Below are 14,243 nucleotides of genomic sequence, written 5' to 3' on the forward strand. Positions count from 1 at the left end.
GAGAGAGAGATGCAGAGAGAGAGAGTCAGAGAGAGAGATACAGAGAGAGAGATGCAGAGAGAGAGAGTCAGAGAGAGAGAGAGAGAATTATTATTGTGACAAACACTGATTTAGTCCATGTAGATCACAGATGGGGACATGTGTTTTTTAGATGTGATCCTCAGAAGCGCTAAAATTGCAGTTGGCAGTTGATTCATCACTTAAACACACACACACACACACACACACACAAACATGGTCTGTTCATTCAGAAAAATTGAATCACATTGCCACACAAAGCTGTAAGCAACTGCTGAAATCCCCACACACACAACTACACATCGCTGTATTGAGTACACAGTATCTACATGTAACAGAACCACACACACACACACACACACACACACACACACACACACACACACACACGCACACACGCACACACTGACCCCAGAAGAAGCAGGCATTGAAAGGCATTCTTTTGAACAGTTCCTTGGGGAGACTGAGGCTGCCAGATCCCACTGCCTCCTAATTCACTAAAGATCTCTAGTCAGTGCCACACAGCACCAGCACCACACATGGGGCAAGAAAAGAAGAGAGAAGAGGAGAGGAGAAGAATAGAGGAGGAGCAGAGTGAATGAGAGAGGAGAGTAGAAGATTGGACAGGAAAAGAAAAGAGAAGAAAGAGAGGAGAATGGAGGAGAAGAGAGGAAAAAGGAGTGATAAGTACAAAGCCAGATAGATGGATAAAGAATGAAGATAGAGGGAATATGAACGAAGGATGAGGAGGCAGCAGAGGAGAAGAAAAGTCAAAGGGAGAGAGAAATAGAAGGAGAAAAAGAGGAGAAGGGAGAGGGAGAGAGCCAGAGTAAGAGTAAAACAGTGGAAAATGCTGAATGCAGGTCAGATGAGTGCACATGTTCTCTGTGGTTAGAGTAGGGCCTGAGCACGCACTCAGCAGTGCCATCCTGAAGTGTGTTTGAGTTCGTGAGGTTTGGACCAGGACGAGAATGTGTGTGTGTGTGTGTGTGTGTGTGTGTGTGTGTTTGTGTGCGTGTGTTTTTATGTGTGCGCGTGTGTGTGTGTGTGTGTGTGAGTGTGTGTGTTTGTGTAAACACTGCTGATGTCACTATTGCTGTCTGTGTCCACTCTTGGCTTCTCTGGACAGCTTTATAACTTCTTCTATATCACTGTATATTTTTCTTTCTCTCTTCCTTTCCCTCTCTCTCTCTCTCCATCCTCTCTTCTCTCTCCATCCTCTCTTCCTCTTTTCCCATAAACTGTGCTGGAATGTGCATTGAGGATTTTACAAGCCCAGCATGCACGTCTCTTCTCTCTCACTCTATAGCTCTCTCTCTCTCTCTCTCTCTCTCCCTCTCTCTCTCTCTCTCTACCTCTCTCTCTCTCTGCCTCAGCAACTTCTCTTAACCCCACATCACCCTCTTTCTATGTCCCTTTTACTCACTCTCTCAAGGAAGCATCAATATGCCGGCCACTGATTACCAAAGATGCTAGGCCATATCAGTCATCAGTCATATTCTGACATAACACTTTAAGCTGCAAAGTGGCATTTTTGCTCCTGACCAATGTTTATTTTGCATAGTGTCCAGTGTCGGTCAGTGACTCCAATTGGTCAACCACTTCTCCACTGTCAGTGAATAGTTATGTCTCTCTTATAATACTGTGATGTGTGTGCTATGATGTGTGTGCTATGTTGTCACCACACACACACACACACACACACACACACACACACACACACACACACACACACACACACACACACACACACACACACACACACACACACACACACACACACACACACACACACATACAACCAACAGTACAGGCAAAATATAGTTTTTGTATGTTCAAGACAGGGCTACAAGGCCATCCCTTTTATTGTAACATGGACAAAGCTGTTAGACTGTTAACAAGCACAGAGGAAGCCAATCCAGAGTCAGAAAGCCAGAAAAGTCCCTTTGCAATAGCCTCCTTTTGACTGAATGTATGTATACTTTTCTATAACAAGAGAAATGAATGATATTTACCTTATATGTCATTTATATTTCTGAGAGAGAGAAAGAGAGGAGAGAGAAAGAGAGGAGAGAGAGACCCTGTATGAATGAAAGAAAGACACAGAAAGTGCTGGACCTGTGTGTATGTGTGTCTGTTATTGCTGGTGGTTTGGTGCTGTGCCCTGGCTCCGCCAGCACTAGTGACTGACCCCAGTGGCTTTGTCTGAGTTCTGGCCACTGCTGGTCGCTGCATCCCAGCTGGCCAACCACTGGGGTCAGCTCAATGGCCTTCCCGTAAACACAGGGCGCGCTCAGGGTGTGTGTCTGTGTTGGTGTGTTTATGTGTGCGAGTCTTCTCAGGCTCCTGGAATAACACTTCATTGAGGAGTTTTTCTTAGTCCTTTGAAATGATGTGTCTCGCAATTTGTATGTGTGCGTGCGTGCATGTATGTTTGTGTGTGTGTGAAATGAAAAGAGAGAGAGAGAAAGAAAGAAAGAAAGAAAGAAAGAAAGAAAGAAAGAAAGAAAGACATTTCCTCTTGACCCTGAGATTGCATGCTCTCCTTTTGTGTGTTTGTCTGTGTGTGTTTTCATGTGTGCGTACGTGCTGACCTTGTGAGAACTTGATTTTTTATTTTGCTCTAAAAGCAGGCTATATGTTGTGTGAATTCACTGGCTCCTGAAAATAGACTTGTGGTCTTCTGGTGACCAAATGACTGTATTGAAGATGTCCTTCCCTAGAGCTGGATAGTGCTTATCCTCTGCACCCTACTGTTTCTGGTGCTCTCTGAAGTTGTTGGGAACCGTAGCAGGGATCAGCTTTTAGTGTTCTTGGAATTCCTGAAATCGATGCTGAAAGTCTTACACGTGTCTAGAGCATAAAATGATTAGATTAAACTCGCCCTGGGAGAAAGGGGAGATTGATGGAATAGATGAAAAGGTAAAGGAGAAGGAAAGAAGATTGTGTCTTTTTATTGTGCAAATGGTTTCTGGCATATTGTTTGGCATAATTGACATAATGTGCAATACTTTTCCATTTTCCATTTTACAGTTATTCGTTTGGTTGATGCTTTCACCCAAAGCGACTTCATGTAACAGTATAAAAGAAAGTTAAAGGATTAAAGAGTGCATGGTAAGCGCAAGTTGATTGAAGAGAGTGAAGAGATTCTCACTATCAGAGAAGTACAAGGGAGAATAGTTTGGATTGTGTTATGCATACAGGCGTCAGTGCTTTGGAGGATAATGAGGGGTAGCATATTTGTCTTTATGAGGGCTTTACAGTAAAGTAAGTGTGTGTAGACTCAGAAATCACTTTGTAGGCAAGTATTAGTTCCTTCATCCATGCGGATATCTTAGAGGCAATCCAAGATCCACTCCGAGACCATGGGCATCATCTCATCAGGCAGAAATGGCAGATAGATTTGGGTATCATCTGTGTTACAGGGATATGAGAAGCCATGCAAGCAGCATGTAATGGGACCCAGGGAAGTGGTGCTTTCAGCTTGTCCTTTCACTGACATACAGTACAGTAAGATTAGGTAAAAGGTTTTTATATTTCTGCCTGTCAGCCTGGGTGTTTAAGAATGCAACATTAGTGTTATATCACCTCCTCTTCCTCCTCATATGACAATAGATGTATGATGTCTTATATCACCTCCTTTTCCTCCTCATCAGTCTGTGGGTCCACCCGTGCCTCCTCTCCCGCCTGAAGGTCCGGTGGAAGAGGACTGCTATGAAGAAGCTGAGCCATTTGTCCCAGCCAATCACATCACAGGTACAACTTCTACAACCAATCACATGTAACCCTTTCTCTGTTACATTTGCCCGATCAGCTTTACCAAAACAGCCAAAAAGAGCAATGCTGCAGTTATACATTAAAACCCCCCCATTGTTAAGTATTCATTAGACTGTATTATTGTTTTTATACCCCTCTTGTGCTCCCCTTTGCTGAAAATTGCCCTCTTTCATGTTGGGCAGTTATCCCATTTTCATCCATTACCTCCTATAGCTTTTATAATTCTGTAAAATATTACAGTTTGCCGACGCGGTCGATTAACCATGAATAGTTGAGAAACTGTTGTGTGTGTTTTCTGGCCTGCCCAGATAAAGGGGACTCGGACAGCAGCCACTACGAGTCGTACGGCGAGGAGGACGACGGGGAGCTGGTGAAGGACAGGGCCCACTACATCCAGTGGAGTGCCTCACAGCCCTGTCTGCGGCCCCTGCCCGAGTCGCGCATCTGCGGGTACCTGTGGAGGAGGAAAAAGTGGCTGGGCCAGTGGACGCGCCAGCTCTTCATCATCAAACACAACCTGCTGCTGGTGAGAGAGAGAGAATGTGTATTTGTGTGCGTGTGTGTGTGCGTGCATGTTATACCAAATAAAGGATCAAAGAAGTCAGGAAACAAAAGCTCACAATTTAAGAAACACACTATGTTTGTCTAATGTAAGTATAGCACTAGCATTGAACGTAGCCAAATTAAACACAATAAACTAACATACCAATTACATCTTGTCTCCCTCCCTATCTGTCTGTCTGTCTGTCTGTGTGTGTGTGGCTGACAGTGCTACAAGTGTGCTAAGGACCTGAACCCGCTGCTGGAGCTGAACCTGCTGGGCTGCCAGGTGGTCTACAAGTCCAGACACAGCAAGAAGATGCAGCACGAGCTGAAGGTGGTGGCCGGCTCCGACACGGTCATAATGGGCTTCCAGAGCTGCCAGCAGGCTGAGGAGTGGAGGAAGGTCTGGACGTGTTCACTGAGCACTACATTTACATTTATTCATTCAGCAGACGCTTTTATCCAAAGAGACTTGCTTACATACAGTATGTCAATTACATTACAAGGGCCATTTTCCCTGGAGCAACTCTAGGTTAAGTGTCAAGGACACAACGGTGGAAGCCAGATTGAACCCACAACTTTTCTGGCTACTGCATGCCAGTCCAGCTCCTTAACCAGCTTAGTCAGAGAAGGGGGTTTTAAAGTGAAAGAGAAATCAGTCACATCAAACATGGAAAGCTGGAAAAGGAGAATAGGTGAAGAGAGAAGAATTCAGAAAGAGTGAGACGTGAGAGAATGAAAGACCCATGTGATGAGACAGAAGAGCAGTCTTGGCTGAAGAGTGCTCATGACATAGAAACATATAAATGGAGTACCATACCAAAGGAACATATCTCAAAATATTCTATGAAACAGCCTCAAAGACTGATGTCCACATCTACTCCCTCTCCCTCTCTCTCTCCCCTCTCTCTCTCCCTCTCTCTCTCTCTCTCCCTCGCTCTCTCTATCTATCTCTCCCTACAGATCATTGAGGAGGTGAGCGGCTCTAGCTACTGTGAGCCTGAGTCCCACGGCTCGTCGTCCATGCTGAAGTCTGACAGGCTGGACTCCTGCCGGGTAAAGCAACTCTGTCGACAGTGTCCTCAATTACCTACCCCCCACCACCACACTACCCCTTCCTCCCTGCAAAATAACATTAGCAAGGAAAAGTATCTCTGAATGTCGACAGAGCTACAGTATATTGGCCATGCTCATGCAAGCTTTAAGTGGGTCTCTCATCTAATTGCTCCTCGCTCAAAGTCTCCCTTTCATTTCTCAGCTCAGTGCTGCTGTCAGGGTAATGAGGGGGCCTTTCTGTGTGGGGACTGACCCAGCATAACAGTGACCCATCCTGAGACTCCTAAAGGGGGGTTGTGGGTCCTGGACAACAGTCACCACTGTACTGCCAGCAGAACTCATCTGTTTGTACACAACTTTGAGAGATAGAGCCCATTCATCATTAGAAGTAGTCCTCATTTCTACGGCAATCCGTTTAGGACCAAAAACAAAGCCACTGGGAACCCTGCAGGAATCCCAGGTGTTTAACGTTAGTTAGTTCATGTGCAGGATTGTCTATATATGAATTCATGAGCTGAGATTGGGCTGTAGTAGGTGAAGAGACTATTCAGAGTTCTGTTGGAATTCAGATAAGCAAATCCACCTTCTGTTGTTCTGTCCTTGTCTCTGCTCATCCTCATCCTCCACTCATTATCCTTTCTTCTCTCCTTTCCTGCCATACCTCTTCTCCCCCTCTGTCCTCTCTTCTCTTCTTCTCTTCTCATGTCTTCCCCATCTATCTGTCCCTCTCACATGGCCTGCTTTGTCCCCCTCACCCACATTTTTTTGATCCTCTGCTCTTCGATCCTTCTTCTCTGACCGCTGCACATACAGTATGTTCTGTGTCTCTGACCGCTGCACATACAGTATGTTCTGTGTCTCTGACCGCTGCACATACAGTATGTTCTGTGTCTCTGACCGCTGCACTTACAGTATGTTTTGTGTCTCTTGCCTGCAGTCCAGCACGGTTCTGCACACAGACTCAGATGACGAGAGGCTCTCTGCTCTGCCCTCAGCACCCAGCCCAGAGGAGAGCAAGGACAGAGGTGAGTGTATGCACACACACACACACACACACATACAGCACGCACACACATACACACACACACGCGCACACACACACACACAGCACGCACACACAACACGCACGCACACGCACACACACACAAACACACACACACACACAGTACGCACACACAACACGCACGCATGCACGCACACACACACAAACCTAAATGGGTTTGGCTGGCATGTGGCTGGCATCCCAATCATATTTATTGTTTTTCTAATTTTCTCCAATAAACTCTTCCTCAATCACTGACAAACAATGTTTTCTCACTGCACGGCCTAGAAATTAATTGAGATGTATTAAAGAGCAGAGTGCAGTTAGTCTGGAGATGTTGGGGAGCACAGACTGTTATTCAAGTCAAAGTCTTGTGTTACAGAATTATGATGCAGATTCCTCCACCTGGAACAAAATGATTTCGCCATTTCCTGAACAAACTTCCTCGTCGCCATTATATCAAACTCAATTACCGTCCTCCTAAAAATGCCAACCATTAACCAGTACAAACACCCTTAAAACTATCATCGTCTTGCCGGCTCAAGGGAAATCCATTGCATTTCCGTGTACCGGTACATCATCAGCTGAGAGGGATGCTATCAATAGCAAAGTGTTTGTGTTTGTGTACTGAGTGAGATGTACAATGTGTGGCATTGTCCTTTGGCATTGCATTGGGGATTGGGCGCCGGGTGTGGGACATACCAGACAGGATGCGAGCATTGTGGATGCCACACTGGGGCATTGTCCTGCTCCCAAATTCCTGCTCAATTCAATTGTCACCTCTGGCGTAGCAGTGCAGGGAGGACCCGAGGGTATGGCGTGGGCTGTCGCCAGGGCAACCCCGATGTGTTTGTTTACGTTCCCAGTGACATTGGGATAGCACCTGTGAGTCACTGCATTGCAATGCATAGAAATAAGTAAATGGAGTTGATTAGTGGGATTGACAATAGGCATTTAAAAGGGCAATAGGCAGGATATCTTGGAAACTCAGACAAAGAAGGAGGGAGAAGTGGAATGGAGAGCAACACTGTAAGCAGGTGAAATCTAGGAAACGTCTGCTACATCGTAGTGCTTGCAACTCTTGATCCTATAGCAGCACAGATAGAGCTGCCATGTCAGTGATCGGTGGAGGGCCCTGGGGACCGGCCTCACCGTAAGCCATAAAGAGAACCATGTGATCAATGTCGTTGACGTGTTATATTAACTATATTAACCAAGTTATAATAATTTCAAACTGGCCTCCTTCAGAGAAAAGCAACTCTGTAAGAGGGGGAGATTCTTTGAAGCATGTTAGAGATGAAAGACAGAGGAACATTCATCAGAAGTCTAGCTCTTACTTAACTAACTGCAGTGTTGTGCAGTGGTTGGGAACAGAATATGGGGAAGTGGTATTTGTCAGATAGTTAATGTGCTAGGTGGTCACTGGTGTAAAGACATGAGTTAGAGGTTGTGTGTGTCACAAGGAAGGTTCTGAAATGTCATTAGAGGGTAAATAAATGGAAAAAGATGAGTCAGGTGATTTATATAAAAGGAAGACCTACTCCTGAGTCGTCTCGTTTTCAATGTTTCAGGGCTGGTGCCTTCATTCAGTAATTAGATAATGTGTGTGTGTGGGCGGGGTGTAAAAGTCATACAGCAAACTCATGAGGTAGTTGGTAGAGGTGTGTGAGTGGTTGGTTTTCCTTTGATAAAAGTCTTAAGTGCGTGACACCAAGTGTTTTTTTGTTCGGAAAGACGTCAAAACATGAACATTAAAGCCATTCCCATGAACATTAAAGCCAATACATGGTTCCAGAACTTTCACAAAATGGCCAGCACTTCTTAACTTTGTCCATAGCCACATTCTTATAGTGCGAGTGTTGTGGTTGTGTGAATGAAACACTCACTGTCTAAGTATCTGGAGTTACATAATGCTTGTGTGGTTGGTTACATTATTAAACACAACACTTTCGTCGCAGAGATTATGGTTCTTTGTTTTGCTCATAGTTACCATTGTGTTCACATGTTGTGGTTTGTTAAGTCATTTGCTGATCATTTCCATTTTTGGGATTGTTTTGTTCATTGGTGAGCTTCTCTAGCCTGGAAGCCAGCCCGAACTTAGCCCCGCTCACAAAATTTGAGCTTGAGAAGTTCGGTCTGGACTTGTTCCATTGACAAGCCTCTATGAATACTTGAATTGTGCGGACCAATCCAATCGTCTGGGCGGGCTTTATACAAAGATGGACAGATGAGCATCGGTGCCTATTCATTTACGTGAGCTGAGTGCGCTTCGATTGATTTGGTTTACAGCAAAAAGCTTGTCACTAGCAATGGTCACTAGACGTTTATGTCACTATTGTGGCTATTGTATAAGAAAGCCTAGCCTACTGACAGCCTAATAATAAAAAAATAAATAAACAGAAAACAGCATTTGTTTAGAAGAAGGATGTTTTGGCCACTAGGATTCACAGTAGGCTATTTTGTTTGGTTGGTTAGGTCTATCCAATTGTGTGCAGATGCGTTTCCCCCCTGTATCGATTGAAAGATGCCCCATAATCACATCCCAATGCTCCGATTCCAGACTCAAGTTCTGAATAGAATTTTGAGTATGGCTACGTCAGGGGACAGCTTGTCTACACCAGAACAAAAAAAACAATCCCTCACAAATGCATGCTAATACGGTTGTGTATTTGTGTGTGTGTGCGTGTGTGTGTTCTACTCAGCTGGCTTCCTGAATGTGCTGATGAACTGCCAGTGGCAGAGCCTGTGGTGCAGGGTGGAGGGTGGCGTGCTGAAGATGTTTCGCGAGGAGGAGGAGGAGGCCAGCGGTGGCGACTGCAGCGGCGACGGTGACGGCAGCCCCCAGTACAGCGTCCAGCTGCGTGGGGCCCAGGTGCAGCCAGGCCCGGACACGGCCTCCAGCTACCGCATCAGCCTGCTGCAGCACGGTGACCAGGTGGCCGTGCTGGAGGTGAGAGCGAGAGCTGACCTGAGAGTGGGTCCTGCATAAACAGGGTTGTGTGACTGCAGGGTGTTAGTGGCTGAAGAAAGTTGGCTGGTTTGTTTGCCTGTGTGTGTGTATGATAAATTGGATTTATGTGTGTTTAGTACCATTAATCCACCAACACTTCCTTTCAGTAAGTCCAAACCAGGGAGGTCAGGATTTTGAGAGTTAGCTTCAGCCAGTTAGCATCCAAGTTGGCCACCACCATCTTTGAAAATGGCATCTCATAGGTGCTATTTTCCAGCCACATTTTCACAAACAAGCCACAAGCCAATGTGGTACCACATTATTGGAGACAAAAGTGTGTTGTCTATGTGGATTGGTGGATATTCCCATGAACTGGAATCCACGTGGAATATAATTTGTGGCCGTCTATGGTGGAGTGCTCTAGAATCTTTGGTCCAGACATACCTTTGATTAAGAGTACTTAAGATGGCAAAATATGTTTTTTGTTTTTTTTTTGCATTTCAGTTCAATTGTGTTAGACATTGCTTCTTAGAAAACATGTTTTATATCTTCACAGCAGTGGTACTCCATCAGCATGTGGAGGTCACCTGTCTCTTCTCAGCTCTTCACAGTTAGTCAATGGAATAATGCAACTTCTTTGAATACCCGCGGCCGTTTGTGAGCTTTATTGGCTCTCCAGGAACTCAGAGTTTGTTTTGCTTCAGTGGAGTGGAAAGGAGAAATTTCCTACTCTGAGAAGCTTGATAACCAGAGGCCCAGTGCCAGTGTGTATAAAGCTCCTGAGAATTAGTCTTAAAAGCAATCTCAGACTACTTAAAATCAAGAAAGGCCACGGCTGAAAAGCCAAGACTAAGAATGTGACATAAAATCTCTCATGGTGAATGTTTGCAAATAGTTTGAGGTACTTCTTGGGGCATGTCATGCATATTACCATAATTGTACTACCTTACAGAGCAATGATGTATTTAGACAGAGCAAGTACAGCCAGGCTACACAGGGTGCCCAATTGAAACACTCTGTTCACAGAGCGTTTATATAGTTTAAGAAGACTACAGATGTAGTTTTTTTTTTTATCTACGCGCGTCTCTCACGTCTGGTGTAGCCAGTTCCACTGATTATAGTGGAAGCTAATTGTTGCAGCTCTGCAAACTGAATGCTTCAGTTACTTGCCTTGTGTAGCCTGCCTATAAGACTGTAAGACAGAGCAAGCATAATATCTTATTTTGAGGACCAGTTTGAGGACCATATTAGACCAACAACCAGACGGCTTTGATTGGGTGTCCCTGTAAGGAGGTCTGCACACTGTGTGTGTGTGCGTTATGGTACAGTGGCCTTGGCTGGGAATGTTTGTACATGTGTGTGTGAAATTAGGTTGCAAGCTTGACTGTATGAGAACACTGTGATGATATTTTTATTTGTGTGTGTCTGTGTCTGTGTGTGTGTGTTGTGTGTGTGTGTGTGTGTGTGTGTGTGCGTGTGTGTGTACAGGCTAGCTGCTCTGATGAGAAAGAGCAGTGGGTTCAACTTCTGCAGGATGGGAGTGTTCCTCAAGGTCAGAGCACAGTCGACCCTTACCATCATCGCGCCAGCCATGAGTCCTTACCACTGAGGTACACATGCACACACACTCTCTCTCTCTCTCTCTCTCTCTCTCTCTCTCTCTCTCTCTCTCTCTCTCTCTCACATACACATACATACATCACAAAGTAAAGGTCTGCGCTTGTCTGATTTTTCAGCCCCACGCCCACCCGCTCCCGCAATATTATGTCCCGCTCCCGCATTATTATGTCCCGCTCCCGCAATATTATGTCCCGCTCCCGCAATATTATGTCCCGCTCCCGCAATATTATGTCCCGCTCCTGCATTAATGTGTCATTTTTAGTCCCGCTCCTGCCCGCATCTGTAACACTAAGCCCGCGTGCAGGAGGGATAGCCTATTCAGTTTTTCTTTCTGTCTCATGAAAGGAGCACACACACCTGAGAAAGACTCCAGATGTCAGTTTCTTGGTTCTGAATGTAGGCTAACAACTGAAGTAGGCCTAGCCTGGTGCCCTCTTCCTCTGTCATGTTTTCAATTTCGAGTTTTGACAATGAGCAGCAGGAACGAATTGAACCCACGTAAACGACAATTTAGGCTAGGCCTGCTATTCGTCAGTTATGCTTAAATCCTGTTTTTTAATGCTGCCTAATATAACATCCAGCTGTGGCCCACTGGTTAGCACTCTGGAGGGTTGCCGGTTCGAGCCCCGACCAGTGGGCCGCGGCTGAAGTGCCCTTGAGCAAGGCACCTAACCCCTCACTGCTCCCCCTCGCGCCGCCCGTTGAAGCAGGCAGCTCACTCGCGCCGGGATTAGTGTGTGCTTCACCTCACTGTGTGCTGTTTGTGTTTCACTAATTCACCGATTGGGTTAAATGCAGAGACCAAATTTCCCTCACGGGATCAAAAAAGTATATATACTTATACATCCAGCTGAACTATAGTAATGTACACAGTACAGTTATTTAATTTTACGCACATATTTCATGAAGCAGGCAGCTCACTGCGCCAGGGATTAGTGTGTGCTTCACCTCACTGTGTGCTGTTTGTGTTTCACTAATTCACCGATTGGGTTAAATGCAGAGACCAAATTTCCCTCACGGGATCAAAAAAGTATATATACTTATACATCCAGCTGAACTATAGTAATGTACACAGTACAGTTATTTAATTTTACGCACATATTTCATCTGCGGGAGTGCAGTGAATCATCCGTTTGTCCCGCACCCGAGAACGCACCTCTTTCATCCCACCCGCTCCCGCAAAGAGCTTTCCAAAGTTGTCCCGGCACCACTTTTGCGTCGGGAGTGCAGACCTCTATCACACAGTCTCTGTCTCTGTCTCTCTCTCTCTCTCTCTCTCACTTTCACACATACACACACACATGTGCAATGCAGACTACTACCAACACCTGAAGGACACTGCTATTTTTGTCTGTTCCAGCGGGCTGAAGACACGAAGGTTCCCCACCTCTAACATGTACATGGACGACCCCTTCCAGCAGCTTGGTTCAGTCCACTCCCAGCCTATCTACTCCAACACGTGTATACTAGAGCACATGGTATGGCCCATGGAACTTATGTTTATATGCTAAATACTGCTGTTACAGTACATGTCATGCTGGATTGCAATATTATCTGTAATTTAAATAATAACTGTGAAATGAATCTGAAACGAATGTACTAAAAGTCCATCTGTCTGAAATGCAACGTGTTCAGTTTCAGAACTCCCATGGCGGAGGAAAGGGAGACTGTGGGTCATCGAGGAACTCGGTGAACTATGGCAACAATGAGGTCTTCAGCAACCACAGTAAGTCTGGACCTCAGGCCCAGACCCAAGCCGCAACATGCCCAGATATCAGGCCCTCTGTGGCCCTTGTCTGACCCTCTTTCTGCCCCTCTATCTGTCCCATCTCCTCTGCCCTGGACGTTCGCTGCGTTTGTCTTATTCATTTATGCATAGCTTGTGGGTGTGAATGCATGCAGAGAGGTCTGGAAAGAGCATTTCAGTATCTGTCTGTCTCTCTCTCTCTCTCTATCTATCTCTCTGTGTGTCTGTGTGTGTGTGTGTGTCTGTGTGTGTGTGTGTGTGTGTGTGTGTGTGTGTGTGTGTGTGTTTATATATGTCTGTGGACAGAGAAAAAGGAAGACATCAGAATCTGACTGGAGGGACTGGAAAATCAGATATCATCAAAATATGGTTACAAAGACAGTTAGAATGGTTTGCATCAGTGTCTGTGTGTGTAGCCGTTTGTGCATGCGTTCGTCTGTCTCTGTGTTAGAACACACCACTTTTTTTTGCTGCTCTCTGTCAAGCAGGCTATTATAAAAAAATGTGCGGCTCTGACATGGATACTTGCTCTCGCATGCTTACGCACAGAAGCCTGTGGAGTCTTGACAGTGGTGCTGCCTATGCCATCTGCTTCTCATTTGCGAACGCGACCCGATTCATTACTGGGTGGTTACTGCAGTCACTTGCTGGACGGTCCTCATATTTCCACCCGTCCTCACAAGGGTACTGAGACAGATACAGTATGTGTGTGCCAGTGGCCCTGGGACATCAGTCAGGAGTAGTGGAGGGGAGAGCTGTGGCCCAGATACCCGTGCAAGCGAAGCGGTGACAATCATAGGTGACTCTGGTGGAAGATGCTGAGGCAAACAGTCAGGGGACATTTTCTGGGCGCAGGTTTCCGGTAGTGGTATTACAAAAGTAATGCAAAAATTAGAAGGCATGATATGGCTTGGATCAAGTGTCTTTTAAGATTAATCTTATTGAACACATATATCCCACAACGTTTGAGAGAAGAGATTTACCATATTTTATGTGGAAAACATTAGATTTTAAATATATTTATTAATCTTTTGCAGACCAAATCATGGCCTTTAATGTGCCTATACGGAGCCTCTAAATTTCCTTTGCAGTCATTAAAGGAGAATTCCGTTGTGATTTTGACCTAAAGTGTGTTGAAACATGATACCGAGTGTGAACGTATGTCTCATAGCTCATCTCGCCTTGTCCCCTGCACTGAGAAATCTGAAAGAAAATAAGAAAATGTTTGTTCAGATGGACTCCATGTCACTTGGCTAGCAAGATGTAAATTGCCTCTACAAGAATGTAAGACAAAGTGCTCATGTTAAGTGTCCTTACTGGGGCCCCACTATACAGACATACAAGGCATATTAAGGACAACGAACAGACTATAGTGAATGACAGGATGTTACTCAAAATGTCCGTCTGTATGTGGCGTTATAAAGAATTTAATGGCATATAACACAGCATAATATACAACACATTCCTGTGTAATCTCATTTGGGATTAGC

General features: G+C 45.3%; 1 protein-coding gene across 2 annotated transcripts in view; it reads left to right on the forward strand.

Annotated features, from left to right (window-relative positions):
* si:dkey-220o5.5 (actin filament-associated protein 1-like 2) overlaps nt 1-14,243 on the forward strand; it is a 34,668-nt gene that overhangs the window by 15,282 nt on the left and 5,143 nt on the right. For both annotated transcript variants that reach the window (XM_048242544.1, XM_048242543.1), the window contains 9 exons: nt 3,675-3,774; nt 4,104-4,321; nt 4,565-4,741; nt 5,302-5,394; nt 6,332-6,419; nt 9,139-9,386; nt 10,875-10,996; nt 12,367-12,484; nt 12,642-12,732. In XM_048242544.1, the coding sequence (XP_048098501.1) occupies nt 3,675-3,774; nt 4,104-4,321; nt 4,565-4,741; nt 5,302-5,394; nt 6,332-6,419; nt 9,139-9,386; nt 10,875-10,996; nt 12,367-12,484; nt 12,642-12,732 (1,255 nt within the window). The remainder of the gene's footprint in view (nt 1-3,674; nt 3,775-4,103; nt 4,322-4,564; nt 4,742-5,301; nt 5,395-6,331; nt 6,420-9,138; nt 9,387-10,874; nt 10,997-12,366; nt 12,485-12,641; nt 12,733-14,243) is intronic.

The sequence above is a fragment of the Alosa alosa genome, chromosome 5 (assembly GCF_017589495.1).
Source record: "Alosa alosa isolate M-15738 ecotype Scorff River chromosome 5, AALO_Geno_1.1, whole genome shotgun sequence".
In the NCBI taxonomy this organism is placed as follows: domain Eukaryota; kingdom Metazoa; phylum Chordata; class Actinopteri; order Clupeiformes; family Clupeidae; genus Alosa; species Alosa alosa.